This window comes from Hemicordylus capensis, chromosome 5 (assembly GCF_027244095.1).
Source record: "Hemicordylus capensis ecotype Gifberg chromosome 5, rHemCap1.1.pri, whole genome shotgun sequence".
Classification (NCBI taxonomy): Eukaryota; Metazoa; Chordata; class Lepidosauria; order Squamata; family Cordylidae; genus Hemicordylus; species Hemicordylus capensis.
The window spans coordinates 125788492-125810805 of record NC_069661.1 but is presented as its reverse complement, the minus strand read 5'-3'; the positions used below and the strand labels follow the sequence as shown (position 1 = coordinate 125810805).

The window sequence follows — 22314 nt, the reverse complement described above, 5'->3', positions numbered from 1 at the left end:
AGCAAACTCTGGGATTGCTTGTGAGCAGATCTTGCTTGTAGGCACAAGATTGCTAGCTCTCTGTCCAGTAAGCCTGTTCTTTATAGTTGTATTTTCCTTTGATCTCTCATAGAGTCTATTCAGATCTCCTCATCTTTAACTGGGTCCCCAAAAGGGTGACAATGCTGTTACCTTCTGGATAATGTCTTTTAATTATTCAGGATATTGGCCAGTCCAGAGAGACTTGAATCCCATCTTCTGTAAGCTGTGAGCTTAGAAGCGGGGGGGGGGGGGGACACTGCCCAAAGCAAATCTGCATCTCTGAGCTGCAAATGGGCATCTTCTCTTGTCCCAGATTTGCTAGCCTGATCCCAAAAGGTGCTAAAGTGTTAGTAAAGTAAGAATTAAAGTCTATAGGTGTTCTATTTGTGTGCATTTACCTATGTTGAATTTCTATAGAGAGCAATTGAGTCAATCATTGACAAAGATTAACATAGACTTCTTGCAACAGGAAAGGGGAGATCAGCCTCTGGCCTCTTCCACAGACATTATCTGATAGTGAGTCACATTTTAGCATTTGGATTGTTCTGGCCTGGCTTTTGTGCTCCCTTGAGTACCCATTTCACAATACAATGCTGGATCGCCTCTTCCCTCACAAACCAGTTGAGATCTGGGGTGTCAATTCACCCTGAGCCCAGGCATTAATTGAACTCTTAATATAAAATGAAATCAGACACAGGCCTGAATTCCATATACTTCTGGGCTGGTACCTCTGGGTATAATATGTTGGGGTGCAGCTAACAATGGCAGCTGGGGATTCTGGGAGTTGTAGTCGAAAACATCTGTGAATCCCTGTTAGAGGGAACACTGTTCTGGATCCTGTCCCGTGTTGCAGGGGAGGGTGGGGTGTGTGTGCGAAGAACCTCTCTGGCAATTCCCGTGAGGGAGCTGAAGTTCCACAAGCAGGCTGATGAGAAGCCAAGAACCAAGAAGCCTAACAAGAGTTAGGATCACATTGTCCGCAAACAAATTTAATAAATAATCCATATCTCCTATTTTTATCCCACAAATTTAGTATGCAATGCAATAGCCAATACCTCCATAGCTAGATGAAACAACCAAGGAGATAAAAGACAGCCCTGTTTAGTACCTCTAGAAATCGAAATCAATTCTGAATCGTAATTATTGATCCTTACCCGAGCTTTTGTTAGACTATAAATCTGATCAATCACAGATTTAGACTACAAATCTGATCAATCATGATGGGGGCAGTCCCTCGGAAGGAGGTGAGTAGCATCTTGTATGGCATTGTCCAGCATAGAGTGGAGGACCTGCAGACACCTTAAGCAGTTTGGGCACCACCATTTTCAGTGGGGTTTAGTCAAGACACAGCACGGTGACGTACTCTTTGGCTTGCACTCATCAATGCAAGAGCAGAAGGGATTTAGAGTTGAGCTGAATTGCGCATTCTGTTTTTGAAAATGCGGTTGTGGCCAATGGGGAGGCCAGTGAAATAGTTAAAGCAAGGGGCCACGGGATAGGCTCAAAGAGGATCCTCTTCCCAGCAGGATTGTTGGCCAGGGTGGGGTTGCAGCAGTCTCAGGGGACAGGCTGGAGGCCAGAGGGCCAGGAGGAATCCAGACCTCAGAGCTGTGATCTTGACTGCTTCCCAAGTGGGGACCATTTGGGCAGAAACTCTTCAGCGCAAGAGCCATTTCCCACAGTGCTGACCTTTGCACAGTCCTACACTTTCCCCCAGTGCTGGGACGGCCATTTCAGAGAGATGGAGCCCGCTCTGAGGAGCTCTCCACCCTGCTCTCGTTTCTTCCTCCAGTTCAAGCCCTAACCCTGACCAATTGTTTTCAGTTCCAGTTCAAGCCCTAACCCTGACCAATTGGGCCTGAGTGCCGCTCCAGGCAGCAACAGTTTGATTGACTGATTGATTGGTTGGTTGGGTTTTATTTCTATACTGCCCTTCCAAAAATGGCTCAGGGCAGTTTACATAGAGAATAAATAAATAAGATGGATCCCTGTCCCCAAAGGGCTCACAAACTAAAAAGAAACATAAGATAGACACCAGCAACAATCACTGGAGCTACTGTGCTGGGGGTGGATAGGGCCTCCAGTTGAACTGGAGGGGGACACCAGAGCAGGGTAGACGTTGCTCCAGCAATGTTGACAAGCCCACAGCAAGCTTTGATTTCTTTCTGGGTAGTTAGGGTGGCTGGCTAGCACAAGAACTTTGCCCTCGTGCAGTGTCCTTCCAGCTGCACTCTGCTGCTGCTCTGGAGGTCAGCTGTCCTCTGAGGAAATGTATTTTTGGCCCTGTGGGTACCAATTCTGTGCTGAACCTTTCTCTTGTAGGTCCAAAAGCCTTATTGCTCCCCAGGACTGCGTTCCTCTCGCCGCCGTAGGTGGCAGACAAAGGAAACCGCCTTTCACAGACTGAGACCTGTCCGCGTATGTGTTATGCAAGTCTTATGTTCCCTATGTAAGAGGAATGGGGGTCGGAACTGGGGTGGAGGCTACATCCTCAGGCCATGGAGGGAGAACGAGATCTGCCCCCTTTCCACGTGAAGTGGGGGTTTCTGGGTCTGAGCGGTGGGGAATTCCTAACTCTGAGTCAGGGATAGAATAGTGATTTGGAAGAGATCGTCGCTCCTCCTCCTCCAACACAATTGTTCCAGGGGGCAGAAAGAAAAGCAACAGAAGGATGCTACAGAGAGAGTCACTGCCGGATCCGGCACTGTCAGCCTAGCATCTGGTGGTCCAAATAGTGGTTCCAGCCAGTTGACTCATGCTTCACTTTTCTGGGGGAATCCTGGGGATTGTTATGCTGTGAGGGTGATGGGGATATCCGACCAAGGCTACTCCACATCTTCACACAACTACCATTCCCAGGATTCTTTGGGTTGCCCCATGAAAGCTCCAGCACTTTCCAACTGATACAAGTTGGTAGTGGGGATGTGCCGCCAGTCCTGATGGAGGGTGGGAGATTCTCGGCTGTGAAAACAGCAGTCCGGAGAGCACGATAAAGATTGCTGTGATGCAGCGGAGAATTCAGAATTGGGTCTACGTTCTTTTCTTTTAGAAGTTGACAGCAAGAGAGGAAATGCAGGTTTGAGTAGGCCACTAATTGGCCCGTTGTTAACCTTCTCGCCACAGAACCTTGCAAAATATCACCCACAGGGATGGTGCTGTTGGCGCATCAGCTTGCCGTACTGAATATTGATCGTGCGGGAGGTGGCCGCCATGCAGGTAATGTTTGGGAAATGCTGCCATTCCTAAGAGAAGGAGCGGGGGGAGGACCAGCAAAGGCAGCAAGCATCAGATCCATGGGGGTTGACATGGTTGTGCCATTAGTGCCTGAGACCTCTCCTCTGCCTCCTTGCCCTTCCCTCGCCACTTAGGATATATATGCTCCAATGGGATGTGTGTCAAAGCGTCTTCACACAGGCTCACGTGTCTTCACACAGGTGATCAAGCATAACTCCCCAATTCCCAGAGCTTGGGAAGGGCTCAGTGTTCCCTGTCAGAGAGATTCTCAGATGTGTTGGACTAGAACTTCCAGAATCTGCAGCTGCAATGGCCTTTGGCTGGGGATTATGGGAGTTTTAGTCAACCACATCTGGAAATCCCTCTGACAGGGTAGGGCTAAGGGCATCTGGTTCGGGGCAAGCTCTTGGAGACCTGAACTTTGCTGCCATCCGGAAAAGTGCAAAACACAAGTCAGCTTTCAGGTGAGCACGGTGCATTTCCAAGCAGCAAAGGAGAATGCATTGCAGGGAAAGGCCAAAGAGAGATCAAGACCCACTGGCAGATTTCTAGTCAAGCTGGGTTCTGCAGTCCTCCCCAGATGTGGTTGCACGGCATTCTGGAGTGCCCCCATTTTCTGGAATCTGCATTCTCTTCTCATTCTGGAAGCCTCATTCTCTGTTCAAACTGGGGAGGGGGTTGGCATCCCACCCCGTCTCTTTTGATGTCCAGAGTGCAGCAGGAGCTTTGCTCACGCCTATCTTCCTGCTCTTGAATCCAGCAGAGGACAAGACTGCCACCACGTCCTAGCCCAGTGCCAGCAACATCCCCATCCAGCAGCGAGGCCTACCCGACCCTACTTTGTGGTAAGCACCCTCCCATTCCAGGGAATCCTGGGCACTCTAGTTCTGTGGGGTGGAGTTTGGCATCCACTGACATCATGTCAGCCCACCTGGTTGTAGTATAGCCCCCTATTTCTCAAGCAGTATTGGGGACACTTTTCTATCACTCACACATTTCCAATGCTTCTCTATCTTCCCATTCTGCACTGAAAGATCTGGGTCATCTTGAACCTTCAACTTGCCTTCCTCTTCACTTCCATACATGGAGGGATCTCTGGTTGCTTCCACTTCTTGGCTTCAAGTGTGGTTGCAGTGATGATGATGATGGATTGATTTCATATATATATCAGACTCTGATTTGTCTGGCGAATGGCTCTTTTATTCCACCAGGGTGCGGTCGGAAAACGATGCTATCTCACCTGTGGCCCGATCCAACCACCAAGGGGCTTCGGGAGAAGGCAAGGTTCCAAGTACTTTTGAGATTCCGCAAGCTGAATGAGGTGAGGAAATAAAAAGCACACGGGCCCCACACTCAGAACCAAATTCTCTGAGACAAGCTCAGAGAGGTTGCAGGGGAGCAGTGGCAGGAGAGGGAGCATGCCTTCACCTCTGGCCTGTGGGCTCCCCAGAGGCACCTGATGGCCCATGTGGGAAACAAGATGCTGGACTAAATAGGCCTTGAGCAGGGCTCAAAGCAAGACACAATCGCATGCCTTTCCTTCAGGAACTGACAGGAGAAAGGGCAAGGTCAGGGAAGACCTTGTTCCTGTGCAACCAACCCCTGCAGGGTCCTTGGTCATGAGACAAGATGGTTGGGGCCCTGCTGGAACGAAATGAGTCCCTGTGGCTGGGTGAGGGGGTCTGGCGTGGTGTCTCCCAGACTCACCCGTTTCCCACATGGGGCGACTCTTCTCCTATGGGGGAGCCTTCATTCACCTGAACATTTCCCACCCTGGGCCATGGGAAGGGGTACAGCTTGATCCCCTCACCGGAGATGTGGGAACTCGGCCTAAGGCCTCACCTGAAAGGCAGGGGGCTGGAATGGGTTCTTTCCTGGATGAGAACGGGTGTTAGTCACTCTTCCCTGTAGGTGGCTGGAAGCCTGCAGAGCAAACCCTGGCCTGCCACAGGGACTGATTCCTTTCCTCCTCTTTCATTTGCAGGATCAAACGGAGGGACATCTGGCCATCTAGGACCATCAATATTACTCTATTATTTATTATTATTATTACATATGTATTATTGTTGTTGAATAAAGTCAGTTACTTAAAAACATCTCCTTCCAGTATCTGTCTCCCTTGAGGCTTGACAGTACAGTATGTCACTAGGGCCATTAGAAAGATTCTCCCGATGGAATGACACAAGGTAGGCCATCTAGTTTGGAGTTGGCGGGAGCAGGCAGGCAGGACCATCCCTGGCGGGGGGTATGGGCCTGTGGGCAAACTGGAGTGAGTGGGGCCTCCTTCTTTAGCTTTTGCTGGGCCCTGGGCAAAGGGACTTTTCAGGAGCCCCTCAGATGAAGCAAGATTTAACTTTTATTTTAGTCTACGTCAGCCAATCTTAGTCAACCCACGAGAAGGCAGGATTTCCGTCTCCTTGATCTCCTGCAGCCAATACCCCACACAACTGAGAGCCGATGTGGCAGCGTAGTTAAGAGTGCTGGATGAGACCTGTGGCTACCTGGGTTCAAATCCTTCTCTACGCAGCCATAACACTCACTGGGTGACCTTCGGCCAGATACTCTCTCTCTCTCTGTAGAGGGGCACTGATCCTATGATGGACACTACACTGTCAACGCAGCTTTCCTGCTGATCAGGAGGAGCCTACAGCTAGGACTGGCCAGACTCACTGAGCAGATTCTCCGGCACTCTTCCCTTTTCTGCAAATAGAGCTCAAAATCACAGCCAAGGGGAAAAGGTGCAAGTGACAAGCTGCAAAAAAGGTGCCACTGTTTCAAGCACTTACAATGGATAAAATAAAAACCTTTCTCTGGAGGAGCAAGGAGCACTTTGTCCATGGGGGCAGCGCTATCCAAGCTTATCACGCCCACCCTCGACTGCCACATTCCCAATCCAATTTCCTTCTCCTCGGGCCCCTAAGTGAACTGGAGAAGACTAAACATCACAGATCTCAGATATCTCATCTTGAACCCAGGAATATTTCAGGCCTTCAAAATTGCCTCCCCCCCTCCCCTATTTTCTCCCTACATCACGGAAGAATCTGCATCTGCCAAGAAGGCAGGCTTGTGCGACCGGCATCCCTTCCGTGTCCGTTGGTGTCCAAAGTCCCATGAGCTGCAGGGCCACGGTCTCGTCTTCAAGCCCTCCAAGCCACCACATTTCCATCGCCCTTCCAAACCTCCTCCGATGCCACTCATCCCCTGCTTGAGGGTGTGCTGCAGTCGGGTCCTGAGAGCTTCCGTCTCACGCGCACAAATCTACAGGAGAGAAGCAAGATTATTACTGAAACCAGCGCAGCTTTTTAAAAAAGGTGTGTGTGTGTTTGTGTGTTGAGAAAACCCCGCATATTACAACTACAGTTATCACACAGGGGCAATTCCAAGGGTGACAGAATCTGGCATGTTTGCATTTTTTCCATGACGGTAGCCATAAGCACATTTTCACCACATGGTGATTTCTTTGGTCTGTGACTATGATTACTCATTTACTCTTCACAATCATACTATATATATTACTGGCAAGAGACCGCTGCTACGGTAAGCTCACATTTTTACAAAACCCTTAAATGGTATAGATAACATCGGAAGCATGTAAAGAATGTCAGTAACGGAAGCCATGTTTGGGGACCTCATTAATGATTCTGTTACCGACATATTCTGCACGCTTCAGACACTTGCAAGCATGTTCGGCTGCACAACATGACCTATTCCCACATGGCGACAAGTACCGATGGTGAAATTTCACGTGGCTTTTTGTGTGTAGCCTGAATCCACCCATGGTGCCAAATTGGGCAGAATGCCCTTTGTGTGTGCCTAATTCAGCAGTCGTTCTGTGGCTCAGTCAGTGGTAGAGCATCTGAGGTCCCAGGCTGACTCCCTGGCAGTATCTCCAGGTGGGGCTGGGAGAACCTCCTGCCCCGAACCTTGGAGAGCTGTTGCCAGTCAGCGTAGACCATTCAGAGCTAGATGGACCAAGGGCAGGACTCAGCAAAAGGCAGCTTCCTAGCTGGCAGCAAACCCAAGCTTGCCGTGGTATCTGAATGTGTGTGGCAAACTATGGTTAGTCCACAAACCAGCATCAAACCCCAGTTTGGGAACCTGCTTTGCAGGTCCGTCACGGTTTGCTGCTAACTAGAACCAGAAGCTTCTCATCCCCACCCCTCCTGTATGGAGCAAAAAAGAAAGGAAGCATGAGGAGCATGCAAGTCTAAGGACAAACCTGGGCTGCATCAATGTCTGGCAAAGCTTCTTGTCCATTTCTCCTTGACAGCAAATCCAACTAAAGCCTCCACCCAAGTAAGAAGACTTAGCACCAGCTAGGTTTTGGGGTCTGTGGCTCAGCCACCAGTGGGATAGCCAAGCATCTTTTTCCTCGACCAGCTCTAAAGTGTTGCTGCTGCTGCCTGCTATGCTCGAGAAGAACTTACCCGACCCACCTTTTCCCATCCCACCACCTCTCAAGTAGCAAGAAGTACAGCTGGAGGAACTGCAAGCACTCACCGGCCTTGTCACCTCGACAAAAGCAGCCTTCTGTCCCCACAACCCAACGCAAGGCATTAAAGACCTCCCAGCCGCAGGCAGGACCTTTCTTTTTCTTTCTTTTCTCCCTTCGGCCATTGTGATGCGACAGCCAAGCCATTTTTACTTCTTCATGCCAGATCCTTTAAGTCCAGATCACATCTAGGCCCGTGCTCCTCAATCTAACCAATAAAAAACAAGTTGTTGTAGTAAGAACGAAGCTGCCTACTTTCCTGTCACTATCCCTGCAACTGGAATCAATTTGGTCCAAATGGCTTAGTTCCCAAGTTAGCCCATTTGTGCCTCAAACATTCATGTGTCTGCCATCTTGAATTGTGGTGGATGACATAATCACAAACTAAGCCACTGAGGTGGGAAGATAGAGAAGAATTGGAAATCTGTGAGTGATAGAGAAATGTCCCCCATCCTGCTTGAGAAACAGAAGGGTATACTTCAAACTGGTGGGCTGATGTGATGTAAGTGGAGCTTGGGGGGCGTGGGGGCGTGGGCAGGCAAAGCTCCATCTGAAAGAATTATTGTGCCCAGGATTCCCTGGAAAGGGGCGGGGCGTGTGCTGATGAAACCACTTTCAATCAGTGGAACGGATATGGCCCAAGCCTTTGGAATTGTAACAGGCAGGTATTAACAAGACAAATGAGAAGATGATATTTGTGCGCTAAAAAGACCAGTAAAGCTGGCTGAAGTTCTGGGAAGACCACCATAGGATTCAAGATGTTCCAGCAAACAACGTTCTTTCCTTATTGCTGCCTACTGCGGTGCCCCATCTAGCCCAGGGCTGTGTGAAGGGGAAATGTGGGGGTGGCTCAAGATCCCCCTTAACTGCCTCTGCCCTCCTATTCAGATTGGGAGCTGCCCCCTCCTCTTCTGACTCCCCCTCCTGCAACTCTTGTCTTGCCTTCCACACGGCACATACGCCCTCTTGGATCCCTGCGATCCAAGGACAGGACTCTGCCCATTTCTAAGGATCGGATCTGGGACCTTCCCTGAAACTCTGCTCCCCAGAATAGGAAGCTATAGCACTGCCTTGAGCAACTTCTCACGTGGCAGCCTGCCTGCCCCACACATGGCTTTTTCGACAAAGAGACAATATGTAGGCTCCACAGCTCCCCTCTGTGACAAGTTCTCTCTTTGGCCCTAAAGAACTACTTGCTTAAACCAACACATTTATCATCAACTTTTATCGACTAGAATCTACTGCTTCACATGTCTCTGATGAAGGGGAGTGCTAATCCTCAACAGCTCACGTGCTGAAACTACAAAATAAAGCATGGTCCTTCAGAAGTTTGAGAGAACTTTTAACACCCACATGCCTAAAATTTAAACTAGCAAAACAAACAATCAATAAATACAAATGCAGGCCTGAAATTTAAACTATGGGGGGGGACATCAATTCAAACCAGGGTTGGGGAAGCTCTCTTTACTTGAGCATTAAGCCCCCAAACTTGATAGCCAAACACTTTCCAGTATACAAGTTCAGTTTTTAACCTTGTCCAACTAGCTGTGTGTAGTGCTGTCATAGATTCCTCACCAACGACAGACTACCACCCCACTGCATTTTACAACTCTGTTATTTATTCATTTTTAATATCCAAATGTGCCATTTATTGGTAAAGAAATATGCTATTTAATAGTGAAGATACCAGATAAGATTGGTGAAGATACCCAAATCAAAGCTCATGCTGAGGAACTACAAAACTGGTACTAGGGCTTAAGGCTTTCATGGTCACCATTTACATAAAGATTATTTTAATAATTGGTTTTAATAATTGTTTTATGCTACTCTTTTGATTTCTGTTTTATGCTACGGTTTTAATTGTTTCGTGTATTTTCATCTGTGCTGATTTCTAAATATTGTGTTGAATTTTGTACACCGCCTAGAGATGTACATATCAGGCAGTATAAAATAGGATAAATAAATAAACAACACCCAAGGGACTCCTTTTGATTTAGAAGATTAGAACAGTCTGGAAAAGGGCAGGGGGTATTCGTGGTGGTTTAAAGCAAATTTTAATAAACCAAATAATATCTATAGAAAATAAATGAAATGTACACCAAGTGCGAGATATTAATAGCAGCAACAGAACCAAAAAAAAAAAAAAATACACTGAGCTTTACAGTTAAGGCTGTAATCCTATACACACTTACTGGGGAGAAAATCAGATTGAAACCAATGGTACTTACTTCTAAGTAGGCATGCAAAGTGTCTGCCCCACTTTGATGCTGTGTGTCAGTGCGAGTGTGTGTGGGGGACGGAGCAGGTTTCTCTTCTTTCTCTTCTAATATTTGATGACATAGTTTTCTTTCCTCCTATATGACCTGACCTGCTTCGCCAGCTTGGCATCAGGAGTAGCTATACCAAGCAAAACTCTGTTGCAGTATCACACTTACTTACAACCTAAGGGGAAGGGGAATATCACGATAAGAGGACAGACACATATGCTATGTACATTCTCAGTCAAAAAGTGAGTTTGTTTTGCTCTCGTAGATGCTCACTGATGTGTAGGACAATGATTTCTAAATAGCTCTGTGTGTGTGTGTTTCATTAACAGTTGAAAACCCAGGTTCTTAAAGATGACTTTAATTCTTTGCTCCTGCTAACTGGGCAAAGAGGCACCTTTTTTAACATGGTGATTCTCTTCACTGAGCAGGAGGGGAGTAACTGGCCCTATCCACTCCGAGCACAGTACTTCCAGTGACTGTTGCTGGTGTCTGCCTGTTTCTTTTTAGATTGTGAGCCCTTTGTGGACAGGGAACTATCTTTTTAATTTATTATTTCTCCATGTAAACTGCTTTGGAAACTTTTGTTGAAAAGCAGTATATAAATATTTTGTTGTTGTAGTAGTATTGAAAGGAGAGATCTTCAGCATACATCATTTGGTGAGGTCTGTGATATATATAGCTTAATGTTCAAATTGCATAAACTAAATGTTGCACAGAATTCAGGCTGCAGCCAGAGTTGATAGAAACCAATGTTTGTTTTCTATATCTTTAAAAAATAAAAAATAAAATCTGATTTTTTCATTTAAAGTGGGTTTTATTTTATTTTTCTTAAACCAGTTTATTTTCAAAAGGAACACAGGTCAAAGATATCTTCATCACCATGAATGTTAATCATAACTCCTAATTCTATTCTGTGAATTTGTTAAGAGCAGTAAATCCTAACTGGGTAAAGAGGCACCTTTTACCGTGGTTATTCTCTTTATTTAGCAGGGGGAGTGTAATTGGCCCTATCCATCCCCCCACCGTTCGTCCAGTGACTGTTGCTGGTGTCTATCTTGTGGGGTTTTTTAGAATGTGAGCCCTCTGGGGACAGGGAGCCATCTTATTTAATTGTCTGTGTAAACTGCCCTGAGCCATTTTTGGAAGGGCGGTATAGAAATCTAATAAATAACAACAACAACAACAACAATAATAAGGCAGAAAATGACCAAAATAATCCCAGTGGTAATTGGCACCCTGGGTGCAGTTCCAAAAGACCTTGAAGAGCACCTCAACACCATAGGGGCCACAGAAATAACCATCAGCCAATTACAAAAAGCAGCTTTACTGGGAACAGCCTATATTCTGCGACGATATCTATAACAACAGCAACAACATTGACAATAAAATTCAGCCATCCTAGGTCCTTGGGAAGGACTCGATGTCTGGATTAAACAAACCAGTCAATAACATCTGTCTGACTGTGTAAATAAATAATAATAATAGATGGGGATGAGAGATAACAGGCCTGATCAATCCTATTCTGCAGGTGGTGATCAATCCTATCCTGCAGGTGGTGAATATACAGCACGCACATACACAGTCAAGCCCTTGTGGGTGTCTGGGTGTTTCTCTCTCTCAAAGTGCAAAGACATTAGGCCCATTCACACATGATCTTCAACACTCATGCGATGAGTCTATACACAGGTACAAATCTGTGCACAGGTACAGTCATTCACATGTTACGCTGAACACAGGTACAGCAGTATAATTTCTATCTGTACCATGCATTTGAAGGGCCTGTAATGAGGTTCAATTTTGTAATGAACCCCGGTACAGTAATTCACACCAACATGGAATAGGTCTGAACAAGGAGTAGGAACATGGAGGAAAATTTCCCCAGGTCGTAAGAGGGATGGATCTCACCGGAAACTGAGGACAGGTGTAGCCTCAGAGGCAGTGACCTTCAACCGCTCCTCTAGAGCTCCGTACGGGAAGCTCCCCACTATGGGAGAAAGAAACAGAAAAGCAGAGCATCAGTACCGATACGTTGGGCTGAAATAAGCGGTTTCAGATGGGGGTCCCCAGCCAGTGTTGAACGACCATTCCCATCACCCCCATGCTACAATTTATGGTTGAGGATGATGGGATTTGTCAATCAGCAACACCTGGAGTAACATGGCTGGGAACCCCTGCACTATTCAGAGACTTCTTTTTGCTCGCTAGGAGCACTGAGGCCTGGCAGTGCAGAGGTCAAATGAAGGGGGAGGCCACTGCCTGAAGGGAAGAACGTGGGAAGAGGACATGGACACCCAGGCCTCTGTGAGTGAGCCAGGCTCCCTCGTTACCTCAGAGACGTGAGGGACATCATCACTCCGGTGCAAGAATGGCTGCCCTCTTCTGGTCAAGAGCTTTCTCAGGCCCTGGGGGTGGCGCAGATCTCACCAGTCCTGTCAGAAATTCTTCCCAGTGGTTTCTGAGGGGAAAGACTATTGAGAAGAAGAGGAAGAAGCAAGAAACAGCTGCCCGCTCCCTCCCTTTCTTCTCACAGTCACACTCCCTTTTCTGCAAGGGGAGAATAATGGAAAATATCCCCACCCCCACCCCCCATACCGGCACACCATGTAGGAGGGCAATATTTGGGGCTGGGAGACTTTGATTTGAGTCCTAGAACCAGCTCCGACTACACGGACCTCGTGGTCTTTTCCTCTCCCCTCCTCTCCCCAGAGAGACCGCAGGAAGGCGAGTGGGGGAAACCTGACTGCATGAGGCGGGCCATCTCCCCCCAGCCCCCTATACTTTTTACCAGGATGGTAAGGAACTAACAGGGCAAGGAGGGAGGGGCCTTTTCCAACGGGTGGTTCTCTTTCTTGAGCAGGGGGAGAGTGTTGCAGCAGCAAGAATGGGAGCTGTCTGCGTGGTCTCCAGAGCAAGCACCAGAGAAAGGCTTAAGATCACTTTCCTTGGGAGACCAACAGAAGAGGCACTTGGAGATCAGTAGAGAACTGACTGACTCACACACGGGAAACAGAGCCCAGGAACAGGAAGGAGAAGAGAAACTCCTAGCTAGCCCCACCAGTCCAGAGGAAACTACGGTGCCCCCTCTGGCTGCAGGGCTGATCGCATGATGCAAACGATGCACAGTCGGTTGGGCTGCAGCTGTCGCATATCCCAGCAGAGAGCAACTGGCCCTATCCATCCCCAGCACAGCATCCCTCCAGTGGCTGCTGCTGCTGCTGTCTAATCTGATCTTTCTTTTTGGATTGTGAGCCCTTTGGGGACAGGGATCCAGCTTTATTTTTTTATCATTCTCTGTTTAATCCATTTAGACACTTTATGTTGAAAACATATCCATAGTAGAAATAATACACGGAGTAAGGAAGGACAGAGAAGTAGGCTTCATTAAGTATAGATAAAAGGCAGCCAGAATCTGGATGAACAATAACCGGGCAAGGTCAAAGCGCCAGATGAGTGAGTCACAGACTCGGATGCCAGCAGTCTGTGTCTCTCCCCTCCCAGCTCCCTCTGCCTGCCCTCCCGGGAGTGTCCCCCCCGCCCCCCACAATACTGATGTGTTTAGAAAACCAAAGAAACTCCATGTTTGCCCAGAATACCTCATTCTAACTTAAAGTAACCCCAGCCCAGCTCAGGGACATCACGGCCTCTCATGATCAACATCGTTATCTCTCTCCACTAAATTGTATCTAAGAAACTTGGTTCTCACAAGATTCTCACTGTTCTTTGCTGACAGTTAAGAAAACAGGATGTAACCAAATAAGGAGTAATCACCAGATGAACAATGAATCATTCGCATACTTAGTCCACCATTTTATTGCCATGTATACTATGTCTAGGGTGTCAGCATCCATTTTGTTGATTGTATAAAAGGGAACCTCAGCTATAACCAATTTGTATTCAATATAGAGCCATAGCCGTTGAATACCTTGCAACTGCAGTGCAATAAAGTCTCAAAAGAGATTCCCACTGAGTCTATTTGATTGGCTAAAGGCGGACCCAGGGACGAACCGAATTCACATCAATACCACACTGCTGGGAGTTCCAGCCTCCATGGAGATGGGGACGGAAGCGGGACTCAGAGGTCATCTTCAGCCCTTGTGTTCCTCCGAGGCAGGCACCTCAAAGCGGTTTCTCTCTGGAGGCGTTCACACCTTCCGTGATGAAGCCCATCTCTCTCTGTTTCAGTCTACTGATTGGAATTGTTTTGCATATTCCACGAAGATGGGATATGAAAATGGGATAGTTGTCAACCGACAAAGGCCAATGCTGGTAGGAAGGGCCACGTTTTGCAAAGCTGAAGCTGATGATGGAGGGAGAGGCTTGGTGGGAGGTGAAAGGGCTCCCCAGTCAACCGTTTCCACTAACTGCAATCACTGCGGTATGAAAGAAGCAAATGGTATTCTCTTGAATGCCTCTCTTCTCCTTTTAGTGACATGCCAAGCCCACAAAGGGCTCCTATTTCTAATTGTTTTGCATTTTGATCAGGAGGGAGACCAGTGTTGTGATTTTTCATCTCTAGGGTCCCCTGAATGCCACCAAAGGATCTTTTCCCAACTTGGCTCCTTTGGGAGTTGAGACAAACCCTGAGGCACCATAGCAAGGCAAGGGCCTCTGGTTTTCCTGAGGCTGTGGATTGCATATGGAGGTGAAAGGGTTTGGGGTGATTATTTGTAAATAATGTATAATTCTGGAAAAGCTTGAATTGTGTCTATATAGCGAATAAACACTTGCATTAGAGATGCTGTGCTCGGTATCTGTAATTGTATGGAACTGACACAAGGAGTCATAGGGACAGAGCAATGTTTCAAAGAGTCCAGCGGTACATTCTGCTTTAAATACGGTGATGAGTATCATCATCCATTTTATTACGGCCGTTGGCCAGCAGAAATAGGAGTAACAAATATGCCCAATACAATAAACAGTGCTAAAACACAATAAAACAGAATACAATCACTCATAATAAATCACTTACCGTCTGTTCTGCCGCGGCCTCCTCCTCCTCTCCTACCGCATGTGTGGGGTGTTGCGAGAAGGAGGCAAATGGGGGCAAAGCCTCCTGAAGTGAAATCTGCAGTCAGTCCTCCAATTCCGGTCATTTCCATGATGACTTAGAACTACCGCTTTTAAAAAGACAGCTTGGACATCCAGAAGGGGCAAAGTGGGGCCAAGGAAGTGGCAAGATGGAAAAGAAACACAAGAGGAAAGGTGGGAAGGACCTTCTGTGGCTCACTTGGAAGTCGCAGGGATTACAGGACAAGCCCAGTGCCCTGCGCATGGAAGGAAGAGCCACAAAAATGGGTCAATGGCGCCATCCAGATTCTGCAAGCCTCAACGCTTTTCAGCTGACACCTCCTTGACGGCGGTCTGTCCCTAACCCTGGGAAAGCATCACCATCCTGCATTTCTTGTGTGTCGGGGCTGCTGTGAAGGACACAGGAGCATGGCTAAAAAAGACATTGGCCACCCTGGATGGTAGTGGTGTGCCCGGAGGGCAGCTGGTAGGCCTGTGGATCCTCTGGGCTTCCACAAAGGTGGAGCACTCTCTGTTAATGCAACCCAACTCTGTGCCAAGACAAGTTGGATTCTGCAACCGCATGGATCACGCAAAGTCAGTCCTATGCCCTGCATTTATTTTGTGTGATTTCAGTGAAAGCATGCGTAGTGCCTAATAACCGTGACAGGTAGCAGAAAAATGATACAGGATGGGGCCCAGCCCACGGGAGCCACAACTGTGTCAAATGCAAAAACCCCACCACCACCACCACCACCATGAGAGATGTTGGAGTGGTCACTCTCTCTTTCCCAAGATGCCTCCGCTTAGGAGACCCCAAGGCTCCAAGAGTACCTCTTCTACCCCAGTTCCAGCACCCCAGTCCACAGCCTCTGCTGCCAGCAGTCAGTGTCTCCCCCCTCCCAGCTGCCTCTGCCTGGCTGGCTCCCATCCCCCCACAGAACAGAGCGGAGAGTTCTGGCATCCATGGAGATGGAGAAATGCAAAAGATGCTCCAGATGACAGTTGGCCAGCTTCAGCCTTCCTGTACAGAAGCAGAGATGGCCTCCTGGCTCAAGGCACTGGCTCTGGCCATTCAAAGGCCCATCTTGTTGGTCTTCCACTATGTGTGCAGAACCATTTGGGGTTCACCAAGGCGGAGGCAGGTAGGAAGGGTCACATTGTGCCAAGTGGAGCTTGGGGATGAAGGGAGACGGTGGGAGCTAAAGGGCAGTCAGGGAGTGGTCACTGGGCTCAGGTGTGCTTAGCAGCCTCACCCCTCTTCTCTATCTTGACTGCAGGCTCTCCTCTCCTCTTTCAGGCCGCCCCCAGCGAGGAGCTGTTTGACTTTTGCCTCTCTTTCTTCAGCTAGCTGGGTAGAAAGGATTGCGTGGAAGCGAGGCAGGAGGAAAAGCTACCCAGCTTTTCTTCCTACCTTGCTTCCACACAATCAAACACTGGGAGCACAGGCAGCTCGCAAACCCAGGTAGAACACAGTTTTTGATTTTGTGAATGACTTCTTGGAATAGCTAAACTAGTGTCAGAAAATACTGCTTTCCTCTCTCTTTGAAAACAGAGGGGGTTTTTTAATGAAAGAGACACAACAAACTGCTCTTGAGGCTTCTTGGATTGAGCCTTGGTTTGTTTTTAGATCTCCCAGATTTAGCCTCTCTTTTTGTTTCTAATACCAAATTGTATACTGATTCCTTCTGTTCTGTTCTGGACTGCTTTGCTTGACAAACCTGCAGTTACTCCTAGCTACAGAATGGAGTCCCCTGCGTTTCTGCAGGCAAGAGGGTAGTTTTAGTGAAGTGTTCTTTTATTCATTTTTACATGTATATCCCACTCTTCCTCTGAGGAGTTCGGAGTGGTGTACATAGTTATGGTTATCTTCACAATCACCCTGTGAGGTAGGTTGGGCTGAGAGCTAAGCGAGTGGCCCAGAATCACCCAGTGGGTTTAATGGCTGGACGGGGTTTTCAACGGGGGACTCCCCAATCCCAGATTTAATACTTTTTAAAGGCTACATGTATGTGTTTATCACCATTCCACTTTTCAAGGAAAGCCTTGGCTCTTGTCCTTGTCTCCCCTGTTAACCTGCTACACCAGACCACACATGTCCTGCAAGTTCTTTTGTGGCCAAGATATGGGGGTAGGGGAAGGAGACGAAGGTGGGGTTGCATTTTCAAACCTTGTCCCCAGACCCACGCCAGCCTTCTGCCGAGTCCAAGCCTTAGGCCATGTGACCTTTGAAGCGCTGCTGCCCGTCAGTGTGGACAATGCTCACTCTGTCTACTCTGACTGGCAGCAGCAGCTCTCCAGGGTTTCCTTGAGGAGTCTTTCCCAGCCCTCTATGGAGAGGCTGCCCAAGACGGTGCAGGGACCTTCTGCTGTCATACCTGAGCAGATCAGGTGTGAGGGGAAGAACACGGTGGGAGCAGGCAAGGCAAAGTCATACAAGCAGGAGTTCAGGAGCCAGAGATCAGTCCCTTAGGAGCAGGCAGGGTTGAAGTCCAAACACAAGCAAAGGCTTGGAAAGCTAGAACAGGAGCAGGACCCAAGTAGCACACCTCTACAAGAAGCGGTTTCAGCAAAGAGCGGAGGCCAACGGAGGCCTTAACTAGGCACTGCAGCCCACCTGGACCGGGGCTGTCTTCAAGGGGCTGTGCCCTATTTCTTAAGCCCTGGCTGTGGCCTAGCTTGGGGGCTGCTGGTGGGTTTGGGGTGCCTTGGGTTCACCCTCCAACTCAGAGGACACCGGCCAGGGTGTGTTGAGGGGGCCCTCCGCAGCTGTGGGCCTTTCCAGTGGTGGAGGTGAGGGCCCCTCGAAGCTGGTCACGTTCTCTGAGTCCTCTCGGTCATAGTCAGGCTCAGCGGCAAAACCACTTCACCTCAAGAGCCCCTCTTGTCCAGCTCAGGGGTCATGACCCCTTCATCCTGGGACTCCTACGTATCAGGCCCGGGGTTCATGACATCTGCATGGAAAGCACACAATCCATGTCCTGTTAACTAGTTCTCCTCTTGATTATGATGTTGCCTTTTAAAGGGATCTGCTTGATTTTCCAGTGGTGGCTTGGATTATATTGCATGGGATGGAGAAGATGATCACTTCATTGGACTGGGAAGGATTAATCAATCAATCGATTGATTGATTGATTGAGGGTTGGGAAGGAAACGTGGTATTGGGATGACCCCATTGTCTGTTTTGTATGCGTGCAGTTGCATAGAGGTTTCCTGGAAGTACTGAGTGTGTTTCGGTTTCAGTGGCTGTACATGCATTCATTTCCAAAGTGAGCATGGGTACAAATGTGGTCACCAAATATGGGAACTTTTCTGCTTCCATACACTGTACAAAGACGGTACATGCAGTGATCAGGGCTCCTGATATCTGAGGATCTGCATTTCCGCACAAACAGGTTTGGCCCTCCCCTTCTTGCCCACATTCCCATTAAGACCTTGTTATGCCACTAAAGGTTCTCTTCCTTGTGTTCATGACCTCACAACACTCCTGCAATAGCCTTATCCTCCTTCAATTTGTCTAAGCCCCGCTCAGAGCCATTCAGGCTTGTGTCCGTCATCACATCCTGGGACAGAGAATTCCACAAATTCATAAGGCACTGTGTGAAAAAGCACTTCCTCGGGTTGGTTCTGCATTTCCTGGCAGTCAGTTTCATGCGAGAACCCCTTGAAAGAGGGAGAGAAAACTCTCTCTGTCCACTCTTTCCACATCATTCATGAATGACAGAAACTAAAGGTCTGAAGAGAGGGGAAACAAGGCTGTCTCCCTGCTTTCAGTGATGCTCCGTCATGACTGCTGTCGTCTGGATCCATGTTCCCTCTAACAGGGAATCCCAGATGCTGTTGACGACAACTCCCAGAATCCCCAAGCAGAAGCCATTGCAGCTGGGGATTCTGGGAGTTGTAGTCGACAACATCTGGGAATCCCTGTTAGAGGGAACACTGTTCTGGATCCTGTCCCGTGTCGCAGGGGAGGGTGGGGTGTGTATGCGAAGGCATTCTCTGGCAATTCCCGTGAGAGAGCTGAAGTTCCACAAGCATGCTGATGAGAAGCCAAGAAATCTGTAAATAAATTTCCCCCACTCCCATTTCTCACTTTCCCTGAAATACTGACCTGTTTCCGGTCCACGTAGTGTTGATCCTCCAGTGACTGATCAGATGTTGAACTTTTCAGGTACGGAGACGTCGCCAAAGAGCATTCGTGGAAGTGCCCAACCCGGATGCCAAGTCCAGTTGCCGGCTGGTAAGTTGAAGGGAAGTCTGGCATTCCCTGCAGGGGAGGAGAGGACCTGTTAGGGATCCAGTGCAACATGGTAGAAGGCTTCAGGTGGCCTTCCAAGGGGGGAGTGGGGGGCTGGGTGTGGGTATAGAGGCTCAGTTGATGTAGAGGGGAGAGAAGTGCAGCTCTCAGTCAGAAGCATGTGGGGATGCTACTGGCTGGAGAGCTCCTATGAACCTGGGACCTTCTGCATGCGAAGCAGATGCTCTACCACTGAGCAATGTGCATCGGCATCTCAGCGCAGTGGACACAAGGTGCATCTGCTCAGAATTTCAGCGGCCACAGGGGGAGGGTAGAGCCCAGAAGAGAGACGGGAATAGCGACACGTGCCGTGAAATGCCGAGTAGGGGCCAAATGGGAACTGGTGAGGAACCAGGAAAGAAGAGCTTTCTTTCTATGGGTCAATACGGATGGCTGGAACATAAGTCTCCTGACAGGAAGTGGAGCTTTCCCCCCCTTTTTTCTTTTTAAATTTTATGTGCATTATTCACATAATAACATAGAAGAGTCACATAATAACACAGTACATTTAACAATCATGTTTTCCAAACCTCACAAGGGGAAAAAAATTATAAGATTTTGATTTTTTAACCTAGCATGATTTCCTACAAAAATACAAAAATATGTAGTAGTTCTCCAATTCCGGAGAACACTCAAGGTTTTGTTTCATTATCATTCTTATTTCTCCAATATTTCCTACCAAAAACTTACCACTGTTTCACAGGACCATAACATGTGGTAAAATGTTTCCTTTGCTCACACCCCCTCCAACACTGAACAGAATAGTTATGAGAGATGTATGCTAATTGTACTGGAGTTCATTGCCACCGATGTAAACTCTTCCCTTGTAATTCTTGTATGGAAGCTGACAGGAATCTCCCAGACTTCCATAATGATTGCCATTGACTCTCTTCTATAGGACTTCCCAAATATCCTTCAAAGCTCTTGGAGGGTCCCCTGTTTCTAATGGTAACAATAGAGTCTAAATTTTAGAAATGATCCCTTTTGGCTGATCCTGATAAGACACAATAAATTTGCCTCTTGTGCATTCTCTATTTGGACCCACTCTTTAGTTGAGTCTTCTAGGATGAATGATATCATATGTCCAATGTGTGCTGCCTGGTAGTGTAGTCTTCGATTTGGAATTCCCCATCCTCCCTTTTCCCGTGGTCTATATACAACCTTCCTATTAATCCTCAATTTACTACTAAGAACCTTCATTTTTACTAAAGCAATGCGACCTAATATATTTGACTTGATGTGTAAGCACTGCAAGATATTCTGCTCAGGTGATGAAGCTGCTCTGGGAGGAGCAGAAGGTTTCAAGTTCCCTCCCTGGCTTCTCCAAGATAGGGCTGAGAGAGATTCCTGCCTGCAACCTTGGAGAAGCCGCTGCCAGTCTGTGAAGACAATACTGAGCTAGATAGACCAATGGTCTGACTCAGTATATGGCATTTTCCTATATTCCTATGTTCCCCCCCGCAACGTTTCATCTCTTTACATGATTTTTTCCAAACTGGAATAAAATTATGATTAAATAATTGTTTGAAATTTTTAGTAACATTAATACCTAGGCATCGATAAGAATGATAGACCACCGGTATTCCCAAAATATTAGAGACCTCTTTCTGGACTATAAGGGGAGTATGAAAAAACATCAATTGAGATTTTTGGAAATTAACTGCTAATCCTGGCACTTTTGCAAAGCCTTGTAACTCCTCTTTAATATATTTAGCTGAACATCCAGAGTTAGCAAGAGTTGGGATCACATTGTCCGCAAACAAATTTAATAAATAATCCTTATCCCCTCTTTTTATACCACAAATTTGATTATTAGTATGCAATGCAATAGCCAATGCCTCCATAGCTAGATGAAACAACCAAGGAGGTAAAGGACAGCCCTGTTTAGTACCTCTAGAAATCGAAATCAATTCTGAATCGTAGTTATTGATACTTACCCGAGCTTTTGTTAGACTATAAATCTGATCAGTCACAGATTTAGACTACAAATCTGATCAGTCATGATGGGGGCAGTCCCTCGGAAGGAGGTGAGTAGCATCTTGTATGGCATTGTCCAGCATAGAGTGGAGGACCTGCAGACACCTTAAGCAGTTTGGGCACCACCATTTTCTGTGGGGTTTAGTCAAGACACAGCACGACGACATACTCTTTGGCTTGCACTTATCAATGCAAGAGCAGAAGGGATTTGCAGTTGAGCTGAATTGCTCATGCTGTTCTTGAAAATGCGGTTGTGGCCAACGGGGAGGCCAGTGGCATAGTTAAAGCAAGAGGCCATGGGATAAGCTCAAAGAGGATCCTCTTCCCAGTGGAGTTGTTGGCCAGGGTGGGGTTACAGCAATCTCAGGGGACTGGCTGGAAGCCAGAGGGCCAGGAGGAATCCAGACCTCAGAGCTGTGATCTTGACTGCTTCCCAAGCATAGGCGGAACTAGGGGGGGCAGGCAGGGCACGTGCCCTAGGCGCCACTGAGGGGGGGCGCCATGCCAGTTCCGGCCACCCCCACCCCATTGCCCACCTGCCCAGCCCCAGGGCTCCTCAGCCACTTGCCTCCAGCTCCGGCCTAGGATCGGCAAGGCCTAGATCGGAGTAGCCTGCAAACTGCAGAGCTCTTCCTTCCCCGCCTCTCAGCTGATCGGCGGGTGGGCGGGAATTCCAGAGAGGCCTCCGAGTAGGCCTCCCTGAACCCTGAACTCCGCAGGCCCCAGCAAGCCAGGAAGGAGGCTGGCAGAGCTCCCTGCAGCAGACCCCCCCTGCAGCAGACCAGACCATCCAGCACAGCTTTTGCAGGTAGGCTGTGAATTCCTTTTTGTGGTTACCCCCATATTTAGGGATCTGCTTGCCATAGGGCTTTGATATGGGTGGTGGGGCAAGACTGAGAAGTCTCTGAATAGTTAATTTAAAACAGACTGAAAAATGTGCTGGCTTTAAAAACAAAAACTATCTAAAAAGGCCTATAAGTGGCTTGTTTCATGTCAGAAAATTACAAAAACTTCTGGAA

The 22314-nt window shown here is 47.9% G+C and overlaps 1 protein-coding gene across 8 annotated transcripts in view; it reads right to left on the bottom strand.

The window, feature by feature from the left end:
- Positions 1-22026, bottom strand: part of LOC128326888 (uncharacterized) — a 36439-nt gene extending 14413 nt beyond the window's left edge. Inside the window, exons 1-7 of one of the 8 annotated variants that reach the window (XM_053254728.1) lie at positions 21256-22026; positions 19133-19288; positions 12342-12469; positions 11920-11998; positions 9976-10189; positions 7756-7955; positions 6284-6513 (exon numbers count right to left, since the gene is read on the bottom strand). In XM_053254728.1, coding sequence (XP_053110703.1) covers positions 6284-6513; positions 7756-7872 — 347 coding nt within the window. In that variant the 5' untranslated portion in view covers positions 7873-7955; positions 9976-10189; positions 11920-11998; ... (1 more) ...; positions 19133-19288; positions 21256-22026. Of the gene's footprint in view, positions 1-6283; positions 6514-7755; positions 7956-9975; positions 10190-11919; positions 11999-12341; positions 13534-19132; positions 19289-21255 lie in introns of those variants that run through there. The other 7 variants (XM_053254733.1, XM_053254727.1, XM_053254731.1 and 4 more) reach the window with 7 other exon arrangements.
- Positions 22027-22314: the final 288 nt, after the last annotated feature.